This window comes from Scyliorhinus torazame, chromosome 19, assembly GCF_047496885.1.
Source record: "Scyliorhinus torazame isolate Kashiwa2021f chromosome 19, sScyTor2.1, whole genome shotgun sequence".
NCBI classification, from domain to species: Eukaryota; Metazoa; Chordata; class Chondrichthyes; order Carcharhiniformes; family Scyliorhinidae; genus Scyliorhinus; species Scyliorhinus torazame.
This window is the reverse complement of record NC_092725.1, coordinates 67,526,276-67,552,549: the sequence shown is the minus strand read 5'-3', so window position 1 is coordinate 67,552,549 and position 26,274 is coordinate 67,526,276. Positions and strand designations below refer to the sequence as shown.

General features: G+C 44.7%; 1 protein-coding gene across 2 annotated transcripts in view; it reads right to left on the bottom strand.

Annotated features, from left to right (window-relative positions):
• The window catches only part of LOC140396189 (actin nucleation-promoting factor WASL-like), a 98,115-nt gene extending 72,227 nt beyond the window's left edge, over positions 1-25,888 (bottom strand). Inside the window, exon 1 of one of the 2 annotated variants that reach the window (XM_072484457.1) lies at positions 25,549-25,888. In XM_072484457.1, coding sequence (XP_072340558.1) covers positions 25,549-25,662 — 114 coding nt within the window. In that variant the 5' untranslated portion in view covers positions 25,663-25,888. The remainder of the gene's footprint in view (positions 1-25,548) is intronic. The other variant, XM_072484458.1, reaches the window with a different exon arrangement.
• Positions 25,889-26,274: the final 386 nt, after the last annotated feature.

Here is a 26,274-nt window from a genome sequence, read left to right as displayed (position 1 = left end):
TCTATAGTATCCTGCACACATGAGGGGGCTCGTTACAATTTATACACAAAGTCCATCACTGATGCTACCATGAGGGGGCTTGTTACAATTTATGCACAAAGTCCATCACTGATGCGACCACCCCGGATTCTACTTATTCCATTTTTACTGTTGTTGGCTGGAACTCAACTCAAATTTATTTCCTAGACTCATCATAACTGCATTACTCCTACCTAGGTTCCATTCTTGTGACACTGCCAAAGATGTGCAGGTTAGGTGGATTGGCCATGCTAAATTGCCCCTTAGTGTCCAAAAAAGGTTGGGTGGGGCTACAGGGATAGGGTGGAGGTGCGGATTTAGATAGGGTGCTCTTTCCAAGGGCCGGTGCAGACCCGATGGGCCAAATGGCTTCTTCTGAACTGTAAATCCTATGATTCTATGGTGATTCTATGTTCTGCCACTTGATTTTTTCAGGTTTTTAAAGTTCTGTTCTCACTTGCTGCTCTTACTACGGAGATTGGTACTGGCTTCTCTGCTTCTTTCAGTCCAGTGTTGGATCCAGGACAAAAAATCTACTTGGGAGAAGTCCATTTTTCCTCTGGCTTCAGTTACCTCTACCTCCACCACTGTCCTGCCTCTAGGCAAGTAACTGACCTACTCCTTCATCCTCAGTTTGCTGCTTCTCTGCTGATAACATTTTAATCTATGCTGATCATGCATTGATATGTTCCTGTGGGCACCTCTTCTTCACAAAAGAAAGATGAACATGGTAGTTAGAACATAGAACATAGAAAATACAGCACAGAACAGGCCCTTCGGCCCACGATGTTGTGCCGAACCTTTGTCCTAGATTAATCATAGATTATCATTGAATTTACAGTGCAGAAGGAGGCCATTCGGCCCTTTGAGTCTGCACCGGCTCTTGGAAAGAGCACCCTACCCAAACTCAACACCTTCACCCAACACCAAGGGCAATTTGGACATTAAGGGCAATTTATCATTGGCCAATTCACCTAACCTGCACATCTTTGGATTGTGGGAGGAAACCGGAGCACCCGGAGGAAACCCACGCAGACACGGGGAGGACGTGCAGACTCCGCACAGTCAGTGACCCAAGCCGGAATCGAACCTGGGACCCTGGAGCTGTGAAGCAATTGTGCTATCCACAATGCTACCGTGCTGCCCTTGAGAACAAAGTTAGAGACTAATCATCGCAGAGTCAGTACATAACCGGGGTGTTTCCTCAGGAAAGTATCATTAATCCAACCACCAACTGCCCTCCAACTAAGATCAGGTGTGATGCTGGCAAAGTATATACTACTAGCCTTGAACAGAATCTCAACGTCGGATTTGGGCCGACAAGTGCCATAAATGCCAGACAAGGATCATTTTAAAAGGGGAAACCCAAAACCTTTAGAAGCACCACAAGTCTTGCTAAATGTTTTGACTAAAGATTAAGTTTTATTAAGCGCCCATTCCAGCCATTAAGTGTCAATATAAAATTATTCAAGCTAAATCTACAGTAAAGCCGATGACATAATATTCTAGGCACAATGGAGTCAAGTATACCAATATTGAGGTTCAAGCCAGGACTTGAACACAAAAATTAAAGCAAACACTTCCAATGCTTTGCCAAGGGTACTGCATTGTTAGAGATGCCATCATTTAGATGAGATGTTAAACAGAGACCCCATCCACCCTCTGAGGGAGATGCAAAATAAGGAATGGAACGATTTGGTGTAGGGAAATTATCGTGCCCTGTTCCAATTTTTTTCCTTCATCAAAAAACAATTTCCTGTACTTCGTATTGCTGTTTGTGAGAGCTTGCTGTACACAAACTGGCTGCTGCATTTCCTACATTACAACAGTGACTGCACCTCAAATGTATGTATTGATTAAGTGTTTAGTGACATTTGGTGGTTGTGAAAGGTGCTATACAAATGCAAGTCTTATGATTCATAGGAAAAAGATATTTGCCATCACTTTTCAATGTTGCGTTCCCACATGAAACAGAAAATGAGAATATGTAGTCAGGTGGCAGGGTGACAGTGGTTAGCACTGCTGCCTCACAGCACCAAGGACCCAGGCACAATTCACGCCTTGGGTGACTGGGTGGAGTTTGCACTTTCTCCCAGTGTCTGCATGGGTTTCCTCTAGGTGCTCTGGTTTCCTCCCACAGTCCAAAGATGTGCAGGATAGGTGGATTGGCCATGATAAATTGCCCCTTAGTGTCCAAAAAGGTTAGGTGGGGTTACTGGGTTACAAGGATAGGGTAGAGGCATGAGCTTAAGTAGGGTGCACCTTCCAAGGGCTAGTGCAGACTTGATGGGCCGAATAGCCTCCTTCAGCACTCTCAATGCTATGATTCTATGATTTTCCACAAAATAAAACCACAACTACAACACATACAATTTGTGTTATGGTTTTGGGTCACAGCCAGGCAGCTTTATCATCAGGATGCTATATCTGGATTTTGTTTTTATTCAGCATAATGTTCTTCCTAAATATTCTTGACGATAGGTACCATGTTCAAATAAATGAGTACAGCCCAACTATAATTGTTAAAAATATTGCTCAGAGTGCGTTGGGTGGGTATTCTCTATAGTTATCCAAAAATGTTTTAAGTAATACCACAGAAGTGAAAGTTTCCCGAACAGAATAGTGGCCTAGAGATCAATGCTCAACTTCCTTTTCATAACCACAGGGTTATGAACATTTCTTAATGTGCTCGGACACAATTATGCCATAAGCTATAAAATGCACAGAAAAGCACATCAATGGTTTCAAGATTAACGATCAGTGGTCAGGAAAAGGAACTGAAACACCACATTTTGAGTCAATTGTTAACCACATGAAAGATACTTATCAGACATTAAGAGAAATATCATAAAAACTGTTTAGAAGAACTTTGCCTGCATTTTGAAATTACCCGTTAATTCAAATTGAAACTGTAACTCATTTAGACTACCCGATAATTCAACTTTTTCTATTTGAACAGAACAAGAACAGACTGCATTAAAAAAACCTGTGGGGTGTTGTGATATGCTCCATGGTCAAATAGCACTGTAAAGGCTCCCACAAAAAATATCTCCTTCTGAAAGGTCATGGAACTGTACTCGTATGAGAAATAAATAGCTGTTATTCCGTTTTTAGCACATTCCTCATTAACATTCAAATGTTCACAGCAGTATGCAAGTGTTCCTTTTGAACATAATTTTTTTTAATCTAAAAAGTAAACTTAGCAACTTTTAAGACCTGGACCACCGTAACACATGGGTACATCTGGAAACATAAGCATAGGGCAAGGCTCCCAAATTTCATCAGGGTGGCAGCAAAAAGAATTATCGGCTCCGTGGAGCACCTCCAATTCAATTTCATGTAGTCAGGAGGTACATCTAAAGCCTGAATTTCTTTCAAAGGATCCGAGATAAATTAATTATATATTCAAAGTAAAAGCATGCTGTGATACTCCTTTATGGAAAGCTTGCAGCACCAAATGGGATGTTTGAATTTCTGCGGATTTTTAAATAGACTAGTTATTACTATGCACCAGAAACAGCTATGATCCAAACTCCATTTCCAGAATATTACCTGCAGCAGACACTTGATGTAGGCAATTGAGTTTAGTGGCACTCCCAGATCCCCATGCTTTGTCCCAAGTATACCTACGTAATTCTTTAAGTTAGTCATTTTTTTCTTTCAACATGCAAAACCACACAAATCAATTTTTAAATCAACTATTAATGTGCCCACTTCAAAATATTGGGAAGGATTTTGCAGCATTATCGGCTTGCGACAACTTACACAGACTTTGTACAGTTTTGCATTAGAACATTAGAACAGAAGGCTGCAACCTGCAGCTCAGGAGCTGCACGTTGTTCTTTAACCTCTCACTTGCAGCTCCCAAACATTTCTAGTTGGATCGCATTAACATGTTAACATGAAAATAAAGTATTATAAAGTTAAGTCAAGGAAGAGATATGTTTGCATATAGTTTCAACGACTATTTTAACAGAAAACATATTGTGCTTTAAACAAATCTGTTCAAATGTATAGCTAAATTATGATTATGGGCAGCACGGTAGCATGGTGGTTAGCACAATTGCTTCACAGCGCCAGGGTCCCAGGTTCGATTCCCGGCTTGGTACATTGTCTGTGCAGAGTCTGCACGTTCTCCCAGTATGTGCGTGGGTTTTCTCCGGGTGCTCCGGTTTCCTCCCACAGTCCAAAGATGTGCAGGCTAGGTGGATTGGTCATGCTAAAATTTCCCTTAGTGTCCAAAATTGCCCTTAGTGTTGGGTGGTGTTACTGGGTTATGGGGATAGGGTGGAGGTGTGGGATTGGGTAGGGTGCTCTTTCAAAGAGCCGGTGCAGACTCGATGGGCCGAATGGCCTCCTTCTGCACTGTAAATTCTATGATCTCTAGTTAAAGCCTTTGGTTCAAGAAACAGATTTTATGGTTGCAACCGTTATTGTTTCCAATAGAGCCAAGATGGTAAATCATCCTGAATGCGACATTAGGAGCTTTCTTATTTGAAAAAATCTCGAGAATCAATAGCCAAAATATTACCTCAGTTCCATTTGTTATATTAATTTCTATTGATACACTAATACATATTATTTGCCAAGTATTTGGGTTAGAAATGCCCAATTTTAGGGCAGCATGTGGCGCAGTGGATAGCACTGGGACTGTGGTGCTGAGGACCCGAGTTCAAATCCCGGCCATGAGTCACTGTCCATGTGGAATTTACACATTCTCCCCATGTCTGCGTGTATTTCACCCCCCCCCCCCCACAACCCAAAGATATGCAGATTAGGTGGATTGGTCATGCTAAAATTTCCCCTTAATTGGAAAAGAAAATGATTGGGTACTCTAAATTTAAAAAAAAAAGAAATGCTGAATTTTCATTTTGTGGCTCTGAAAAGTTCTTGCTTTTGTTTTGTTTTTTAAAAAAGGATTTTTGAAAAGGCTTATAAAGTTTTTAAAAGTTGCTGACCCTGCAACAAGAAGTTCTGCAACTTGTATTAACAAGGCAAGCAATTGTCTAATTCCTTAACTAAATCAGATTGAAGAACTGGGACTGAGCAGTGTAGAAACTGAACCAGGATGTGCAAGTTAGAACGTTTAAGTTTACTTGTTTTTGTTAAATTTAGAGAACCCAATTATTTTTTCCAATTAAGGGGCAATTTATTGTGGCCAATCCACCTAACCTGCATATCTTTGGATTGTGGGGGTGAAACCCACACAGACACGGGGAGAATGTGCAAACTCCGCACAGAATGTGACCCGGGGCCAGGATCGAACTCTGGTCCTCAGTGCCATAGGCAGTGGTGCTAACCACTGCACCACCTTGCCGCCAAGAACGTTTAATGCCAAATCGCATACAGAAAGTGAAGAAAGGGAGGGAAAGAAAGATGTAACTAAAGCAAGAAATAAATGGGAAAGTTAACTAAAACTGTGTTCACTTTGCAAAGATTGTAAAGTAACAACTAAATCTGAAGGAATGAGATACCTATAAAAGTTAATTTTTAGCGTCAGAGCGTTCGGTCGTATTTAAGACTTATCACACCATTAAAATGAACGTACATTGAAATGGACAAGTTCTACTATTTTAAGCACATTTAATTGCATATTTATCATCTAACTCAGCAACTTCACAATGTTCCATGTGTTTCAATGCAGAGTCAATGAGATACTGTTTATAGCGAAATTCAAGGAGTAGGGCAACTGTAACAGCAACTTCCTGATTTCCACATTTAACTGCTCACGTGCAATCACTGGAAATTTTACACTTTACTAACGGTGAGTGCTGACAGCCTCACTCAACTTTACTGTATATTCCAGGAATTCTGTAATTCCTTGACCATGGATGATATTCAAGTCCACTCATTAGTTCAGCAATATCAACAAGTCTTTCCAAAGCTACTCATTTTTGTGGATCAGAAATACTAGACACTGCACTCCTCAGCCAGAAATCAAGGTGATAATTTTAACATGCTGAATAGAAAACCCAAACAGAAGGCTCATTAATTCTACATTCCAGTCAGTATATTATTCATTAACAAATGGGCGGGGTGTAAAACCACCAATGCATTCAATCAGTCAGATTAATTTAAAATGGCTTTCCACATCTTTAGAACATCTTCATCTCCTTCAGCCAATTTCTTTCCCTATCACTAGTTTACCCAGGATATCCAATGGTTAGGGCAGCATGGTGATGCAGTGATTAGCACTGCTGCCTCATGACGCCGAGGTCCCAGGTTCGATCCTAGCTCTGGGTCACTCTCAGTGTGGAGTTTGCACATTTTCCCCCCATTTGGTGGGTTTCGCCCCCACAACCCAAAGATGTGCAGGGTAGGTGGATTGGTCATGCTAAATTGCCCCTTAATTGGAAAAGAAACAATTGAGCACGCCAAATTTATTTTTAAAAAAGGATATCCAATGCTTGTGCAGCAACATGTTCCATGAAGGAGTTTATTCAAGGCTTTCCAGATTTGTACCAATTTCTGGAGTGAAATAAAGCAGTAGATTATTCAGGATCTACTTGTCAAGCCAAGTTAGCTGCTACCCATTACACCATGCTCAGATATTCCTAATTGTATGTAATGATTACTTCATTCTTGATTCAATTGCTGAATGACTAATGATTCTATAGTTGCTGCAGCTTATTTTATCCTTCCTGAAAAGAGGCACATGTTCACATTTTTCCTGAATCCTGCTTAGAATTAGTTACAGAACCTCCTATGGTATGGACGTTGCTCCTTCAGTGAATACTTTCGGACATTTCTGGCATTTATTATTACCGTATCTTCAATTCAAACCTATTTCCATCCTAGAGGAATCTCAAATCCCCATTGGTCACCCATTGCTAATATATTAGAACATTTTACTTGGGGGTTCAGCTTCTAAAGCTTTGATTATTTGTCAATCCCCTTTCTCTAAAAATATTCCTGTATTCTTCCAATGGTTTCCCTCACTTTTATCTCTGAAGGGAAACCAAGAGCCAATCCAATCTTCTAGAATCACTTTGCATTGCTACTTGCTTCCCTGCTTTTGGAAGCCAAAAATATTCTATGCACTCTAATCACCACAATCTAATGTCAAATACTGTTTTCAATGCAGTATGGCTTAGAGCGAATTTTCACTAACAATTATGGTACATCTTTATAATCAAAGTAAATGGGGGGAAAATGCTAAAATCTATCTTATATGCTCATTTTACATGTGCAGAATGCACCAATTTGAATTTAGAAATGCCTACAAAAAATCAACTGGTGAAACTTCCAAACTGTAAATGCATGTTGTACAACAGAAATTACAGTACATTCACTAAATTTTAAAACCGACGTTTCTCAGTTAAGGGAATTTTCATAGATTAAGTGACAGCACAAAATGTGATTAAACTTCAGAAAATCTCAATTACTACAATAGAATACATTACAACCTAAATTCTCACAATGTTTCTATTTTTAAATTGCTACTGCAACATGTTTTGCAACATCAGTAAAATATATAATCTGTACAATTATTTAATTCTGCAATACAACTATTCAGGAGACATTAAATTGACAACCAAAATAGGGTTATGAAAAAGTGAATTTCTTACTGTAAAGATTTTTTATTGGAAGAAAAGCTGACAAGTATGAATAAACTCCATTAAGACATTTTACAATACCAAAGTTATATTCATGATGTGGAGATGCCAGCGTTGGACTGGGGTGAGCACAGTACGAAGTCTTACAACACCAGGTTAAAGTCCAACAGGTTTGTTTCGATGTCACTAGCTTTCGGAGCGCTGCTCCTTCCTCAGGTGAATGAAGAGGTCTGTTCCAGAAACACATATATAGACAAATTCAAAGATGCCAAACAATGCTTGGAATGTGAGCATTAGCAGGTGATTAAATCTTTACAGATCCAGAGATGGGGTAACCCCAGGTTAAAGAGGTGTGAATTGTACCAAGCCAGGACAGTTGGTAGGATTTCGCAGGCCAGGTGGTGGGGGATGAATGTAATGCGACATGAATCCCAGGTCCCGGTTGAGGCCGCACTCCTGTGTGCGGAACTTGGCTATAAGTTTCTGCTCGGCGATTCTGCGTTGTCGCGGGTCCTGAAGGCCGCCTTGGAGAACGCTTACCCGGAGATCAGAGGCTGAATGCCCTTGACTGCTGAAGTGTTCCCCGACTGGAAGGGAACATTCCTGCCTGGTGATTGTTGCGCGATGTCCGTTCATTCGTGGTCGCAGCGTCTGCATGGTCTCGCCAATGTACCATGCTTCGGGACATCCTTTCCTGCAGCGTATGAGGTAGACAACGTTGGCCGAGTCGCACAAGTATGTACCGCGTACCTGGTGGGTGGTGTTCTCACGTGTAATAGTGGTATCCATGTCGATGATCTGGCACGTCTTGCAGAGATTGCCATGACAGGGTTGTGTGGTGTCGAGGTCACTGTTCTGAAGACTGGGTAGTTTGCTGCAAACAATGGTTCGTTTGAGGTTGCGCGGTTGTTTGAAGGCAAGTAGTGGGGGTGTGGGAATGACCTTGGCAAGATGTTCATCGTCATCAATGACGTGTTGAAGGCTGTGAAGAAGATGACGTAGTTTCTCCGCTCCGGGGAAGTACTGGACGACGAAGGGTATTCTGTCGGATGTGTCCCATGTTTGTCTTCTGAGGCGGTCGGTCCGGTTTTTCGCTGTGGCGCGTTGGAACTGTCGATCGATGAGTCGAGTGCCATATCCCATTCGTACGAGGGCATCTTTCAACGTCTGTAGATGTCTGTTACGCTCCTCCTCGTCTGAGCAGATCCTGTGTATACGGAGCGCTTGTCCATAGGGGATGGCTTCTTTAATGTGTTTAGGGTGGAAGCTGGAGAAGTGGAGCATCATGAGGTTATCCGTGGGTTTGCGGTAAAGCGAAGTGCTGAGGTGACCGTCCTTGATGGAGACAAGTGTGTCCAAGAATGCAACTGATTTTGGAGAGTAGTCCATGGTGAGTCTGATGGTTGGATGGAACTTATTAATGTCATCGTGTAGTCGTTTCAGTGATTCTTCGCCGTGGGTCCAAAGGAAAAAAATGTCATCGATGTATCTGGTGTATAACATCGGTTGAAGGTCCTGTGCGGTGAGTAGGTCCTGTTCAAACTTGTGCATGAAGATGTTGACGTATTGGGGTGCGAATTTGGTCCCCATGGCTGTTCCGTGCGTCTGGATGAAGAACTTGTTGTCGAAGGTGAAGACGTTGTGATCCAGAATGAAGCGGATGAGTTGCAGAATTGCGTCTGGAGATTGGCAGTTGTCGGTGTTGAGTACTGAGGCTGTTGCAGCAATGCCGTCGTCATGGGGGATGCTGGTGTAAAGTGCCGAGACGTCCATTGTGACGAGGAATGTACCTGGTTCAACTGGTCCATGGGTGCTGAGTTTCTGTAGGAAGTCCGTCGTGTCGCGTGTACCTTGTACGATGGGTTTCAAGATGCCCTCGATGTAGCCAGAGAGGTTCTCACACAGGGTCCCATTGCCTGAAACGATAGGGCGGCCTGGTGTGTTGGCCTTATGTATTTTCGGGAGGCAGTAGAGATCTCCAATGCGGGGAGTACGTGGGATGAGAGCACGTAGGGTGCTCTGAAGATCTGGATCCAAGGTCTTGATCAGTCTGTTAAGTTGGCGGATGTGTTCCTTGGTCGGATCTGCGGGTAACTGTCTGTAGTGTTCTTGGTTGTTCAGTTGTCGGTATACTTCTTTGCAGTAGTCCGTTCTGTTCAGTACGACAGTGGCCCCCCCATTGTCTGCTGGTTTCGCGACACGATGGACTTCCTACAGAAACTCAGCACCCATGTACCAGTTGAACCAGGTACATTCCTCGTCACAATGGACGTCTCGGCACTCTACACCAGCATCCCCCATGACGACGGCATTGCTGCAACAGCCTCAGTACTCAACACCGACAACTGCCAATCTCCAGACGCAATTCTGCAACTCATCCGCTTCATTCTGGATCACAACGTCTTCACCTTCGACAACAAGTTCTTCATCCAGACGCACGGAACAGCCATGGGGACCAGATTCGCACCCCAATACGCCAACATCTTCATGCACAAGTTTGAACAGGACCTACTCACCGCACAGGACCTTCAACCGATGTTATACACCAGATACATCGATGACATTTTTTTCCTTTGGACCCACGGCGAAGAATCACTGAAACGACTACACGATGACATTAATAAGTTCCATCCAACCATCAGACTCACCATGGACTACTCTCCAAAATCAGTTGCATTCTTGGACACACTTGTCTCCATCAAGGACGGTCACCTCAGCACTTCGCTTTACCGCAAACCCACGGATAACCTCATGATGCTCCACTTCTCCAGCTTCCACCCTAAACACATTAAAGAAGCCATCCCCTATGGACAAGCGCTCCGTATACACAGGATCTGCTCAGACGAGGAGGAGCGTAACAGACATCTACAGACGTTGAAAGATGCCCTCGTACGAATGGGATATGGCACTCGACTCATCGATCGACAGTTCCAACGCGCCACAGTGAAAAACCGGACCGACCTCCTCAGAAGACAAACATGGGACACATCCGACAGAATACCCTTCGTCGTCCAGTACTTCCCCGGAGCGGAGAAACTACGTCATCTTCTTCACAGCCTTCAACACGTCATTGATGACGATGAACATCTTGCCAAGGTCATCCCCACACCCCCACTACTTGCCTTCAAACAACCGCGCAACCTCAAACGAACCATTGTTTGCAGCAAACTACCCAGTCTTCAGAACAGTGACCTCGACACCACACAACCCTGTCATGGCAATCTCTGCAAGACGTGCCAGATCATCGACATGGATACCACTATTACACGTGAGAACACCACCCACCAGGTACGCGGTACATACTTGTGCGACTCGGCCAACGTTGTCTACCTCATACGCTGCAGGAAAGGATGTCCCGAAGCATGGTACATTGGCGAGACCATGCAGACGCTGCGACAACGAATGAACGGACATCGCGCAACAATCACCAGGCAGGAATGTTCCCTTCCAGTCGGGGAACACTTCAGCAGTCAAGGGCATTCAGCCTCTGATCTCCGGGTAAGCGTTCTCCAAGGCGGCCTTCAGGACCCGCGACAACGCAGAATCGCCGAACAGAAACTTATAGCCAAGTTCCGCACACAGGAGTGCGGCCTCAACCGGGACCTGGGATTCATGTCGCATTACATTCATCCCCCACCATCTGGCCTGCGAAATCCTACCAACTGTCCTGGCTTGGTACAATTCACACCTCTTTAACCTGGGGTTACCCCATCTCTGGATCTGTAAAGATTTAATCACCTGCTAATGCTCGCATTCCAAGCATTGTCTGGCATCTTTGAATTTGTCTATATATGTGTTTCTGGAACAGACCTCTTCATTCACCTGAGGAAGGAGCAGCGCTCCAAAAGCTAGTGACATCGAAACAAACCTGTTGGACTTTAACCTGGTGTTGTAAGACTTCGTAAAGTTATATTCAAATGTATTCTGCCAGCTAAGTGCATATTTTATGCAGATGGCAGAATAGCTGGCAGGACATCACAATGTTCTGCACCATGCAAGTCCCTGGCAGCTGATTCAGCCATTCTATGACTGAATTTTTAAAAATTCATTTATGGGATATGGGCGTTGCTGGCTAGGCCAGCATTTATTGCCCATCCTTAATTTGCCCGACAAAAGGTGGTGGTAAGCAACCTTCTTGAACTGCTGCACTCCATGAGGCGCAAGTACACCCACAATATTAGGGAGGGAGTTCCAGAAATTCGATGCAGTGTCTGTGAAGAAATGGCAATACATTTCAACATCAGGATGGGGAGTATTGTGCGGAACTTCCAGGTGATGTGCCTATGTGTTTGCTGCATTTCACAATCAGTGATCTTCCCACTTCTGACCTTAGATTATATGAAAGGTCATTCATTGATGAAGAAGCTGAAGATGGTTGGGCCTAGGATACTACCCCGAGGAACTCCTGCAGTGATATCCTGGAACCGAGAGGATTGACCTCCAACAAATATCTTCCTTTGTGCAAGGTCTGACTCCAACCAGCAGAAAGATTTTCCAGATTCCCATTGACTTGTTTTGCTAGGGCTTCTTGATACCACAATCCGTCAAACTCTGTCTTGATGTTATGGGCAGTCACTCTGACCTCACTTCTAAGCTCTTTTGTCCATGTTTGAACCAAGGCTTCTAAGCTCTTTTGTCCATGTTTGAACCAAGGCTGCAATGAGGTCAGGAGCCAAGTGGCCCTGGCAGACCCAAACTAAGCATCAGGGATCAGGTTATTGCTAAACATGCACCGCTTGATAGCATTGTTGATGACTACTTCCATACTGATGATCAAGAGTAGACGGACAGGGCAGTAATTGGCCAGGATGGATGTGACCTGTTTTGTATGTATGGGACATACCTGTATAATTTCTACAATCACTAGGCAACATCAATGTTGTAGCTGTACGGGAATAGCTTGGCTAGTGGTGTGGCATGTTCTGGACGACAAGTCTCCAGTACTAGTGCCAGAATATTGTCACGTCCTAAAGCCGTTGCAATATCCAATGCCTTCAGCAACTTAGTGATATCACATGGTGTAAATCAAATTGGCTGAAGACTGACATCTGTGACGCTGGGGACCTCTGGAGGAGGCAGAAATGGATCATGCACTTGACCCTTCTAGCTGAAGATTGTTGCAAATTCTACACTCTTATCTTTATATGCTGGGCTCTCCCATAATTGAAGATGGAGATATTTGTGGAGACTCCTCCTCCAGCGAGTTGTTTATGACTGGATGTGGCAGGACTGCAGAGCTTAGATATGATCCATTGGTTGTGGAATCACTTACTTCTTTTGCTGCTTGACATGCAAGTAGTTCTGAGCTGTCATGTTACCAGGCTGACACTTCATTTTTAGGTATTCCTGGTGTTGCTCCTTGAATGCCCTCCTGCACTTTTATTGAACCAGAGTTGATTCTCTGGCCTGATGGTGACCCCCTGGCTTGGTGGTAATGGCAGAGTGGTGGCTATGCCAGGCCAGGAGGTTACAGATTGTAGTCGAGTACAATTCTGCTGCTGTTGATGATCCACAACTCCTCATGTTTGCCCAATATAGAGTTGTTAGATCTGTTCAAGATCTATTCCTCTTAGTACAGTGGTAGTGCACCACAACAGGATGGCGGGTGTCCTCAATTTGAAGACGGGACTTGGGACTCCACAAGGACTGCGCAGTGGTCACTCCTACCGATATAGTCATGAACAGATGCATCTGCAGCAGGTAGATTGTTGAGGATGAAGTCTAACATGTGAAGTATGCGTTTCCCTCATTTGCTCCATCACCACCTGCCACAGATCCAGTCTAGCAGCTGTGTCCATTAGAACTCAGCCTGCTCGGTCTGTAGTGGTGCTACCAGGACACACCCAGCCAGAGTACATTCTGCACCCTCGCCACCCTCAGGGCTTCCTCCAAGTGGTGTTCAACATGGAGGAGTACTGATTCCTCAGCTGAGGTGGCATGTGTGTGTTTGACCTAATACCATAAAATTGATGGGGTCTGGAGTTGAGGATTCTCAAGACAACTCCCTCACACACGTATACCACTGTGCCAACATCTCTGCCGTGTCCATACTGACGGTGGAACAGGACATACCCAAGGACGTGATGGTGGTAGCTGGGACATTAAGGTATGATTTCATGAGTTATGTTGCTCGACTAGCCTGTGAGATCCCCCCTCCCCCCAGATGTTAGTAATTGGACTTTGCAGGGTCGACTGTGTTGCATTTGGGGTTTTCATTTCCGGTGCCTAGATCTATTTTTTTGCCGATTTCATATAATTTAATATAACTATTTAATATAACCGAGTGGCTTGCCTAGGCCACTTCAGTGTGCATTTAGGAGTAAACCATATTGTTGTGGATCTGGAGTCACATGCAGGACAGAACATTAAGGATGACAGACTAGTGAACTAGATGGATTTTTACAACAGTTTCATGGTCATCGTTATACTTTTAATTCCAGATTTTTATTGGATTCAAATGTGACCGTCTGAAGCCAGGTCTCCAAACCCTGGGTTGCTGAATGACAATACCACTAAACCACTGGCTCTCCTGGCTTGGTGGACATAACATCTGATCAGAGACAGGAGAATTTGTTAATAGAGCTCTCAAGGGGTGTAGAGGATGGCAGGCAAGAAGCATTGCAGCAACAAGTACTGGCCAAGAAAACAGTAAAACATAAGGGGCCGTGCAATTAGTTGAGTCAGTCATCATGAACATGGCCAATGAAGAGCGACATAGAGAAACAAGATAAATGGCTAATTAGGAACAAAGTACTACAGAAAATCTTGTTTACTGATCAGCTCTGGACAGGGAAGTGATCAGCTCTGGATAGGAAAGTGAAAAACCAGAAAACTATTACAGGTTTAAAGGACAATAAAAGTGTGTTTAACAAGACAAGATGATTGACATTTGTGCCAGGAAGCCGTGAATACAGTTTCAATTGTAACGCTACAACACCACGTGATAAAAAAATTACATCATGTAATTATATTTGATGTAAAAGTCCTAATGTATTATATTAGAAAAGGATGTATGGGCTGCAGGAAAGCAATTTAAAGATGCACTGAAAATCCCAATGCGCATACTTTTGTTCAAAGAAGGAAAGCTGGAATACTCACAGTTTAGCAGTCATATCTGTAGGTGGAGCTACTATTTCTATTTTAAACACAACACTCTAACATTAGGTAAAACAGATGATAAAAGCAGTTGCGTGACTGCTAGCTACCTCAAGAACATTTTACTTTGCCACACGCAACCAAAGTCTACTTGGACATCCCAGCATAGCTAAAGGTACGGTTCTCATTTCATAGCAACCCAATGCCCCTTCAATCTTCCAACCTGAAACTTTAATGATAGGACACATTTGCATTTGGTTTATTGCCACGTATACCAAGGTACAGTGAAAAGTAATTTTTTTGCGAGCAGCTCAACAGATCATTAAGTATATGAAAAGAAAAGGAAATAAAAGATACATAATAGGACAACACAAGGTACACAATGTAACTACATAAACACCGGCATCGAGTGAAGCATACAGGGGGGAAGGGCTAATGAAGTCAGTCCATAAGAGGGTCGTTTAGGAGTCTGGTAATAGCGGGGAAGAAGCTGTTTTTGAGTCTGTTCGTGCGTGTTCTCAGACTTTTGAATCTCTTGCCCGATGGAAGAAGTTGGAAAAGTGAGTAAGCTGGGTGGGAGGGGTCTTTGATTGTGCTGCCCGCTTTCCCCAGGCAGCAGGAGGTGTAGATGGAGTCAATGGATGGGAGGCAGGTTTGTGTGATGGACTGGGCTGTGTTCACTACTCTCTGAAGTTTCTTGCGGTCTTGGGCCGAGCAGTTGCCATGGCTGTGATGCAGCCAGATAGCATGCTTTCTATGGTGCATCTGTAAAAGTTGGTAAGAGTTAATATGGACATGCCAAATTTCCTTAGTTTCCTGAGGAAGTATAGGTGCTTTTGTGCTTTCTTGCTGGTAGCGTCGGCGTGCGTGGTCCAGGACAGATTTTTGGAGATGTGTTACCCTAGGAATTTGAAACTGCTAACCATCTCCACCTCGGCCCCGTTGATGCTGACAGGGGTGTGTACAGTACTTTGCTTCCTGAAGTCAATGACCAGCTCTTTAGTTTTGCTAGCATTGAGGAATAAATTGTTGTTGCTGCACCACTCCACTAGGTTCTCTATCTCCCTCCTTTATTCGGACTCGTCGTTATTCGAGATCCGGCCCACTATGATCGTATCGTCAGAAAACTTGTAGATGGAGTTGGAACCAAATTTTGCCACGCAGTCGTGTGTGTACAGGGAGTATAGTAGAGGGCTAAGTACGCAGCCTTGCGGGGCCCCGTTATTGAGGACTATTGTGGAGGAGGTGTTGTTTATTCTTACTGATTGTGGTCTGTGGGTCAGAAAGTCGAGGATCCAGTTGCAGAGTGAGGAGCCAAGTCCTAGATTTTGGAGCTTTGATATGAGCTTGGCTGGGACTATGATGCTGAAGGCAGAGCTGGAGTCAATAAATAGGAGTCTGATGAAGGAGTCCTTGCTGTCGAGATACTCTAGGGAGGCGTGTAGGGCCAGGGAGATGGCATCTGCTGTTGCGGCGGTATGCGAATTGCAGTGGATCAAGGCATTCTGGGAGTATGGAGGTGATGCGCTTCATGACCAACCTCTCGAAGCACTTCATTACGACTGAAGTAAGGGAGCACTTAGGAGGCAGTGATCATCATATGGTCGAATTCAATCTCCAATTTGAAAGAAAGAAGGTAGAATCAGATGTAAAGGTGTTACAGTTAAATAAAGGTAACTACAGGGGCATGAGGGAGGAACTGACGAAAATCGACTGGGAGCAGAGCCTAGTGGGAAAGACAGTAGAACAGCAATGGCAGGAGTTTCTGGGAGTAATTGAGGACACAGTACAGAGGTTCATCCCAAAGAAAAGAAAGGTTATCAGAGGGGGTGATTAGGCAGCCATGTCTGACAAAGGAAGTTAGGGAATGCATTAAAGCAAAAGAGAAAGCCTATAATGTGGCAAAGAGTAGTGGGAAGTCAGAAGATTGGGAAGGCTACAAAAACAAACAGAGGATAACAAAAGAGAGAAATAAGGAAATAGAGGATCAAATATGAAGGTAGGCTAGCTAGTAACATTAGGAATGATAGTAAAAGTTTCTTTAAATAGATTAAAAACAAACGGGAGGCAAAAGTTGACATTGGGCCGCTCCAAAATGACGCTGGTAATTTTGTGATGGGAGACAAGGAAATAGCTGAGGAACTAAATAAGTACTTTGCGTCAGTCTTCACAGTCGAAGACATGAGTAATATCCCAACAATTCCGGAGAGTCAGGGGGCAGAGTTGAATATGGTAGCCATCACAAAGGAGAAAGTGCTAGAGAAACTAAAAGGTCTAAAAATTGATAAATCTCCGGGCCCAGATGGGCTACATCCTAGAGTTCTAAAGGAGATAGCTGAAGAAATAGTGGAGGCGTTAGTTATGATCTTTCAAAAGTCACTGGAGTCAGGGAAAGTCCCAGAGGATTGGAAAATCGCTGTTGTAACCCCCCTGTTCAAGAAGGGAACAAGGAAAAAGATGGAAAATTATGGGCCAATTAGCCTAACCTCGGTTGTTGGCAAGATTCTAGAATCCATTGTTAAGGATGAGATTTCTAAATTTTTGGAAGTGCAGGGTCAGATTAGGACAAGTCAGCATGGATTTAGTAAGGGGAGGTCGTGCCTGACAAACCTGTTGAGTTCTTTGAAGAGATAACAAATAGGTTAGACCAAGGAGAGCCAATGGATGTTATCTATCTTGACTTCCAAAAGGCCTTTGATAAGGTGCCTCATGGGAGACTGCTGAGTAAAATAAGGGCCCATGGTATTCGAGGCAAGGTACCAACATGGATTGACGATTGGCTGTCAGGCAGAAGGCAGAGATAAAAGGTTCTTTTTCGGAATGGCAACCTGTGACGAGTGGTGTCCCGCAGGGTTCAGTGTTGGGGCCACAGCTGTTCTCCTTAGATATTAACGATCTAGATGACGGGACTGGGGGCATTCTGGCTAAGTTTGCCGATGATATAAAGATAGGTGGAGGGGCAGGTAGTATGGAGGAGGTGGGGAGGCTGCAGAAAGATTTAGACAGTTTAGGAGAGTGGTCCAAGAAATGGCTGATGAAATTCAACGTGGGCAAATGCGAGGTCTTGCACTTTGGAAAAAAGAATAGAGGCATGGACTATTTTCTAAATGGTGACAAATTCATAATGCTGAAGTGCAAAGGGACTTGGGAGTCCTAGTCCAGGATTCTCTAAATGTAAACTTGCAGGTTGAGTCCGTAATTAAGAAAGCAAATGCAATGTTGTCATTTATCTCAAGAGGCTTGGAATATAAAAGCAGGGATGTACTTCTGAAGCTTTATAAAGCATTAGTTAGGCCCCATTTAGAATACTGTGAGCAATTTTGGGCCCCACACCTCAGGAAGGACATACCGGCACTGGAGCGGGTCCAGCAGAGATTCACACGGATGATCCCAGGAATGGTAGGCCTAACATACGATGAACGTCTGAGGATCCTGGGATTATATTCATTGGAGTTGAGGAGGTCGAGAGGAGATCTAATAGAAATTTACAAGATAATGAATGGCTTAGATGGGGTGGATGTAGGGAAGTTGTTTCCATTAGCAGGGGAGACTAGGACCCGGGGGCACAGCCTTAGAATAAAAGGGAGTCACTTTAGAACAGAGATGAGGAGAAATTTCTTCAGCCAGAGAGTGGTGGGTCTGTGGAATTCATTGCCACAGAGGGCGGTGGAGGCCGTGACGTTGAGTGTCTTTAAGACAGAAGTTGATAAATTCTTGATTTCTCGAGGAATTAAGGGCTATGGAGAAGAGAGCGGGTAAATGGAGTTGAAATCAGCCATGATTGAATGGTGGAGTGGACTCTATGGGCCGAATGGCTTTACTTCCGCTCCTATCTCTTATGGTCTTATGAAGTCAGGGTCACCGGACGGTAGTCATTGAGGCACGGTGCCTGGTTCTTCTTTGGCATCGGTATGATGGTGGTCTTCTTGAAGCAGGTGAGGACCTCAGAGCAGAGTAGGGACAGATTAGAGATGTCTGCGAACACATCTGCCAGCTGGTCCGCACAGGCTCTGAGTGCACAACCAGGGATCCCGTCCGGACCCGTCGCTTTCCGAGGGTTCACTTTCAGGAAGGCCGATCTGACTTCGGAAGCTGTGATGGTGGGTATGGGTGTGTTATGGGCTGTTGAGGCACTAAACAGTGGATCGTTGGTTTCCTGCTCAAACCAGCATAGAATGCATTGAGTTCATCGGGGAGGGGTGCGCTGCTGCTGGAGATACTGCTCGGCTTCGCGTTGTAGCCCGTTATGTTGTTTAGGCCTTGCCATAATCGCCGAGAGTCTATAACGCGAGTCTGTGACTCTCGCTTGGTCTGATATTCTTTCTTGGCATCTTGGATGGCTTTGCGGAGGTCATACCTGGATTTCTTGTATAGGTCAGGATCGCCTGACTTGAATGCCTCAGACCTGTCCTTCAGTAGGGAGTCAATCTCACGATTGAGCCATGGTTCCGGTTGGGGAACATACGTACTGTTTTCTTTGGCATGCAATCGTCCGCACATTTGCTGATGAAGTCTGTGATGGTGGTGGCATACTCATTTAAGTTGGTCACTGAGTTCTTAAATATGGACCAGTCCACTGTCTCTAAGCAGTCAAGTAGGGGCTCTGCTGTTTCCTCGGACCAGCACTGCATGACCTTCTTAGCTGGATTCTCCCGCAGGAGTTTGTTTGTATGCCGGGAGAAGGAGCACCGCCTTATGGTCTGATTTCCCAAAGTGCAGTCGGGGGATGGAACGGTAGGCACCCTTGATTTTTGAGTAGCAGTGGTCAAAGTGTTGTCGCCCCTGGTGGGACAGGAGATGTGCTTGTGGAATTTTGGCAGTACACTTTTGAAGTTGGCCTTGTTGAAGTCCCCAGCCACGATGAACAAGGCCTCCGGGTGTTCTGTTTCGTAGTTGTTTAGAACGGTGTACAGTTTGCCCAGCACCTTCTTCACTTCTGCCTGAGATGGAATATAGACTGCGGTGATAATGGCTAAAGTGCACTCATGTGGAAGATAGTATGGGCGGCACTTCATGGTCAGGTATTCCAGGTCCGGGGAGCAGTAGGTCGCCACATCCAAGCACCAGCACATACGGAAAACCCGGGTATCCCAACCCTGCTGTTACCAGCTGAGTGATTCTCACTTGCAGGGTACCTTAACTAATATGAACAAACCTCAAGTGTGGCTGTGCTGGGAGGAAAGCAACTCTCCCCCACCTGTGCAAAATAAGTTGGCAATCAAGAGAGAGCAACAACTTGCATTTGCATAGTTAACGTAAAAACGTTCCAGGCACTTCACAGGAACGTTACAAACAAAAATGACACCGAGTCACAGAAGGAAACATTAACACAGGTGACCAAAGGTTTCTCAAACAGGGGAATGGGTTGGAGAGAATTCTAAGCTTAGGGCCATGGTAGCTGGTGGAATTATTAAAATTGGGGATGCTCACAAGACCAAAATAAATGGAGTACAGATAAAACTCAGATGCAGGGTTGAAGGGGGTTACAGACATTGGGAGGAGTGAGGTCATGGAGAGATTTGCAAACAAGGATGAGAACTTTAAAACTGAGGTAATGCTCAACCAGGAGCCAATGTAGTCAGCCAGCATGGGATAATGGGTGAACAGGACCTGATGCAAAGTAGTACACAGACAGATTTTTGGATGATGCACAAGCAGACTGGCAGAAGTGTTGTGGAGGGGATCAAGAGGGATGTAGAAGTAGAGCTCAGTATCCTCAGCATACATATGGCAGCATGGATAGATCCTGGAGGTAATCGTGCGGGAGTGAGAAGAGGAACAATTACAGATGATGCCTTGGCTGCAAATAGATAGATAAGATTGGAAACAGGCAAATGCAGCCCCATCCAGTTAGATAAAGGTGGAGTGGCATTGGATGAGTACAGGATGATTAACTGTGACAAAGGTAGCAGACAGTTTGAGAAGGATGAGGTGAGGAGCTTAATTTTGTCAGCCTCATAAATGCTATTCATAACTTTGATAAAATAAATTAAAGATTTTCTTCATCAACTGACTTGCTCCCCTCAGGTGGCTGATTCAAGGGCCTCATTCTCACCCACCCGTTGAGGGGTTCAGAAACCCACAACACAAAAAAATCTTCTCCTCCAAAGAAGGCAACTGGGGGTTCTGGATGAAGAATAGCAAACAGCTTTAGTGCAAATGTATGTCTGACAACTAATGCACCCTTGTCAGCAGTTCCTCCACATCCAACAGCATCCCTATATGGCTCCGCTCAATCTCCCCACTACTCTCCCCACCGTTTCCAATTATCTCCTCACTATCCAACTATATTTAGGGTCATTTCTACATTTGCTTTTGACTTCCCTGCATGCAATACAACATATCAATTGGCATTTTAAAAAGATAATGAATAGAACATCAGAGACTCTAACATCAGAGACTCCAACACAATTAAAGATTTATTGAATTAAACTGTGCAGTCCTTTCTATGAATGTTATTGTGCATGCCACGATAAGCTAGTAGTAATGATTATGCTCAATTCTAAAGTTGATTTATCTAGCATTTTAACAGAAAATATTCCAAATTCATTCCAGTAGAGTGAGATGGGACGGTTGGGGATGGTGGCACAGGTCAAAAGGGAAGCAAGGTCAAAGAACAGTGTCAAGCCACAGAGTGAGAGTTGCCTATCTGGCCCATGCTGAAATGGGTTTTGAATTTGCTTTTAAAAGCAAAGACTTACCTAGACTTAGTTCCACTGGTCCTGTGAGGGACAAAGAGCAGCAAGAACACAGGAGAAGGAATAGGCCATTCGGCCCCTTGAACCTGCTCCACCAACTAGATCATATTAATCTTCTACCTCAATGTAATTTTCCCACACTATCCCAATACCCCTGGATAGGTTTAATATCTGAAAATGTATTGATTGCTGCCTTGAACATACACAATGAATGAGTCTTCACAGTTTTCTGGGGCAGAGAATTACAAAGATTCACCAGTGAAGAAATTCCTCCTTCTCACAGTCCTCAATAACTTGTCTCTTATTCTGAGACTGTGTCCCCTGGTTCTAGACTCATCAACCTTCCTGCATCTACCCTGTTGAGTGCTGTAAGAATTCTGTACACTCTCATTCTTCGAAACTCTTAAGAGAATACAGTGAAGTCTCCTCAATCTCTCCTCATAGGTCAATCCTGCCATCCCAGGAATCAGTCTGAACTTTCATTGCACTCCCTCTATGGATATCCTTCTTCAAGGAAGGAACCCAAAACTATACACAATACTCCAGCTGCGGTCTTACCAATGTTCTATACAACTGCAGCAAGAATTATTTACTCCTGTACCCAAATCCTCTTGCAATGAAGGCCAGCATACTATTCACCGTCCTAATTTCTTGCACACCTGCATGTTAGCTTTCAGCGACTTATGAACAAGGAAGGAGTGGGCCCTGGAGTAAAGTGGAAGAGTTTAGTGAAGAAGTTCCAAAGAAATGAGCCAAAAAAATAAAGCCATTATCAAAGCGAAGACTATCCAAAAGATTTTTATTTTAATTTTAAAACCAATGTCCGCAGGATGGGATTTCTGCTGGAGGAGGTTGCAGAGATATAGGTATGGGAATAAAAGAGACAAAGATTCTAGAGGGATTTGAAGACAAAGATTATTTTTAATTCAATGTGTTAGCAGATGGGAGTTTCCAGCAGCTGGATTTTGAACAATTTGAACTTTACAGAGAGTTAAAGGACAGGAATTCAGCAAGGAAAGCACTGAGGTAATGGAACAGATCGGGCAACTGTGGAAAGAATGGACCAGTTACTTCTTTGGGTACAGTAGTGGGAGAGGTTTAGGGAGCCATTTCCAGGGCAAGAGCCCAACCATTTTTAGCTGCAATCACTTTCCATTGTTATAAAGGTTAGACATGAAGCCATTTGCTGATGTTTTCAGTGTTTAGCTCCATTCACAACTCTTCAAAAAACCCATTCCTTGACAGTGAAACACAACATTCACACCGTATAAGTAATTCAGTAATAACCAGATCAAACAAGAGAAAGACAAGAAAAAACTCACGATCTTCAGTGGCATCATCATTGCCGAGTCCCCAATAACAACATCTCAGGGGGTTACTTCACTGAAACACCTATATCAATACTGTACCAACAAGACTGAGATAGAGGTTGGACACTGAGAAGTGGTTCACCAGCAGACCTCAAAGTCTATTGACAGGTTCAAGTTAGCAGTGTAATAAAGCATTCACCAACCCTGGATTGTTACAGCAGTACGAACAGCCAATGGTCAACATCATCCAGTCTTTGTGATTGATGCCATTGCCACTGTACTCATGATCCACCCACAAGCCTATATCAGCAGTTTATAATACTGAAACTTATCAAGGTTTCTTCAACATAAGATCATAAGAAATAGGAGTAGGCCAGTTAGCCCTTTGAGCCTGCTCTTCGATTCAATAAGATCAGGGCTGATCGGATTGCTGTTTTAACCCCACTATCCAGCGTGTCCTCTCGTCCTTTGCGGATCAAAAATAACCTACCTCCCCTCCTGTAATAACAAACAACTCCATCAGCCCACCATTGGGTACTGTTTCCTCCTTAAATTAGCTAACTTCTACTCTTTCCCTTCAAAACACACCTCACTTTTGCCTTGCCCTTCTTCAGCATTACAGTACAGGTGTGCAAAGTCTCTCCCTCCAATTACTTGCTTTACTCTTTTCTCCCCACAAACCCTAAACTTCCTCATCACTACCAAGTGTCACATCCCCTCTTTCTCCCAATGTTCCTTTTCACCACTATTGCCACAGGAACCAAGGGGTAAAGGAATTGGGTGGGAAAATTGAGTTGCAATTGAAAGTAGGCCATGATCTTATTAAATAGAGCAGGTTCCAGGGCTATATGGTCTACTCCTATTTCTCTTCACTCTTGGCAGCTCTCTGCTTTCACATCCTAGAAAGCCCAAAAACACAAGTCTACGGGGAGATATGAAGCATACAAGGCAAGCAGCAGCGCAATACTTAACTGCTTCAGTAGATAAATAAGCTTGAACGCCTGGGATCAATCTGGATAAACAAGATAGTACATGAGTGGGTGGGAAAAGAAACCCCTGAATCCTCACCAATGGCAGGCACACAAATGGAGAGCCATTTGCAGTACTCTAGTGGATGTTCAAAAAGTAGGACAATTCAGGAGGTTGGGGTCAGTGGGCAGTCAGTAAGCTGAATGGAGAGGAAAGATAAGAGTATCCACTGGGACTTGGGCATGGAAGTCTTGAGGAATGGATACACTGGAGGAATATTTGGCCATAACAGGACTGGGTAAAGATGAGTTAAGGCATATGGTATTGGTGCATAGCTAGAGGGGAAAGGGTGATTCAAACAAACTCATTTCATGAACACATGCAAATTTGGACATGCAAAAAGTGTGCTCAATGCATCATTTCTCCCAAACCTGGCATGACAAGACTATGCTCTTATATAGTGTGGTATATGTAAGAATAACATTTCCATGCACATTAGACACGTTTTGCAACTCTGCATCTCAGAACATTCACGAGGGGCTGGTTTAACACGGTGGGCTAAACAGCTGCTTGTAATGCAGACCAATGCCAGCAGCGTGGGTTCAATTCTCGTACTGGCCTCCCCGAACAGGCACCGGAATGTGGCGGCTATGGGCTTTTCACAGTAACTTCATTGAAGCCTACTTGTGACAAGTGATTATTTGCAGTAATTTGGGCAGCATGGTAGCACAGTGGTTAGCACTGTTGCTCCACAGCACCAGGGTTCCAGGTTCCATTCCCAGCTTGGGTCACTGTCTGTGTGGAGCCTGCAAGTTCTCCCCGTGGCTGCATGGGTTTCCTCAGGGTGCTCTGATTTCTTCCCACAAGTCCCAAAAGACGTGCTTGTTAGATAATTTGGACATTCTGAATTCTCCCTCATTGTACCCGAAGAGGCGCCGGAATGTGGCGACTAGGGGATTTTCATTAACTTCATTGCAGTTAATGTAAGCCTACTAGTGACAATAATAAAGATTATTATGAAGTAACAGAAGTTTCAAACCCTTCACTTTATAATGACATCTTGCATTTTAAGCTGGCAAACTGCTGCTAAACAATGCACTCAGGAACACAACACCATGCTAAACACAAACTAAATGGATTACTATTTATCGAAAGCAACTATTCTTAAAAGATGGGAATTTTTCCTTCTTGCTTTGCGGCACTTTGCAAGAGGCAACCGATAGGACGGTCATCCTGTCGACACGAATGCGACGCAGGTAAACAGGTTTAAATCAAAAAGGACTGCACAGCCCACTTTGGTGCCAAATTCCAGTTGAGACACGGCGTCTCGTAAAGTTCGGCCAATGCACCAGATGGTTTAGATCTACTGAGATTTAATTTCAGACTAGATTTTCGGCAGACTCCCTTGTCGTTCGGTAAACAAGTACAAGATTTCTCCTGTCAAAACACCAAAAGCCCCAACAGGAAATCCCCAAAAAATATTTGGCGGGGTAACAAGGGTTTCTGTTTAAAAAAGCACAAATCACGAAGGGAATGTTTTAAAAACATTAGTTGGGGCTGAGCTTTAAGAGGAGGGGATGCGGAAAGGTGTTATGGAGAATGGTGTTTTTTCAGGGCAGCTCCTCATTGCGCAGTGCAATTATTAAACTGAGCCGCTGGCCGGAGGTAGCTTTGCATCTTTTAGCACCGGCTCCAAAGGGAGCTGCTGCTTCCTGGCTTGGCCTGGATGGCAGGCGCTGCTTTCACCATAGGCCCCGGGCTCAACTCCGTATGAGAGCCCACCACCCGAACAGCTGGCGGCTGGCGGCTGCCGGCACCGGCTGTGGGCGATGCTCCTGCCGGTGTTGCTAGAGGAGCAGGTACCGAAGGCAGGGCCCTTGCCTTGGATGCGGACTCACTCACCAGGCATTTCCTCCCCAGGCAGTTGAAGAGTCCCTCATTCTCCTGCGGGGTCAGCAACATCGAGCCGGTGTTATTGACCCGGGGCCGGTTGCCGCTCTGCTGGTTGGAACTCATTCTTCTTCTCAGGCTCAGCAGTCTCCCTTTCCTGTCCGCTTGGTTTTTTTTTTCTTCCCCCTCTTTCTCTCTCTCTCCTTCCTCCTCTCTCAGCTGCTGCCCATGTCCGCTCGGGGTGACCGGGCCGCTGCCTCGCGCCCCGGTTTAAACTTCTTCCTCAACTTTCAGCCCAACGGAAACCAACATGGCCGCCGGAGCGCACCACCCCAGGGCGGGGGGAGAGCCAATTACGCCGCACGCCCAACACCACACCACACCGCCCCCGTCCCGCCTGTTCGCATCAAGTCAATCCTCCTCTTCAACTTTGGCGTCCACAGGGACGATTCAAGGAAGGGAATGTCGCGCGGGGGTTTATTGGTTTTGTCGGTGTGGGAGCCAAGCCTGAATGGTGGGGACCTGGTTGACGACGCACAGTTTGAGAGAAAGAGACTGAGGGAATGCGGGGGTGAGGGTGCAGGCAATGGGTGAGGGGGTAGGGAGGGGGGTGAGGGTGCAGGCAATGGGTGAGGGGGTAAGGAGGGGGGTGAGGGTGCAGGCAATGGGTGAGGGGGTAAGGAGGGGGTGAGGGTGCAGGCAATGGGTGAGGGAGTAGGGCGGGGGGTGAGGGTGCAG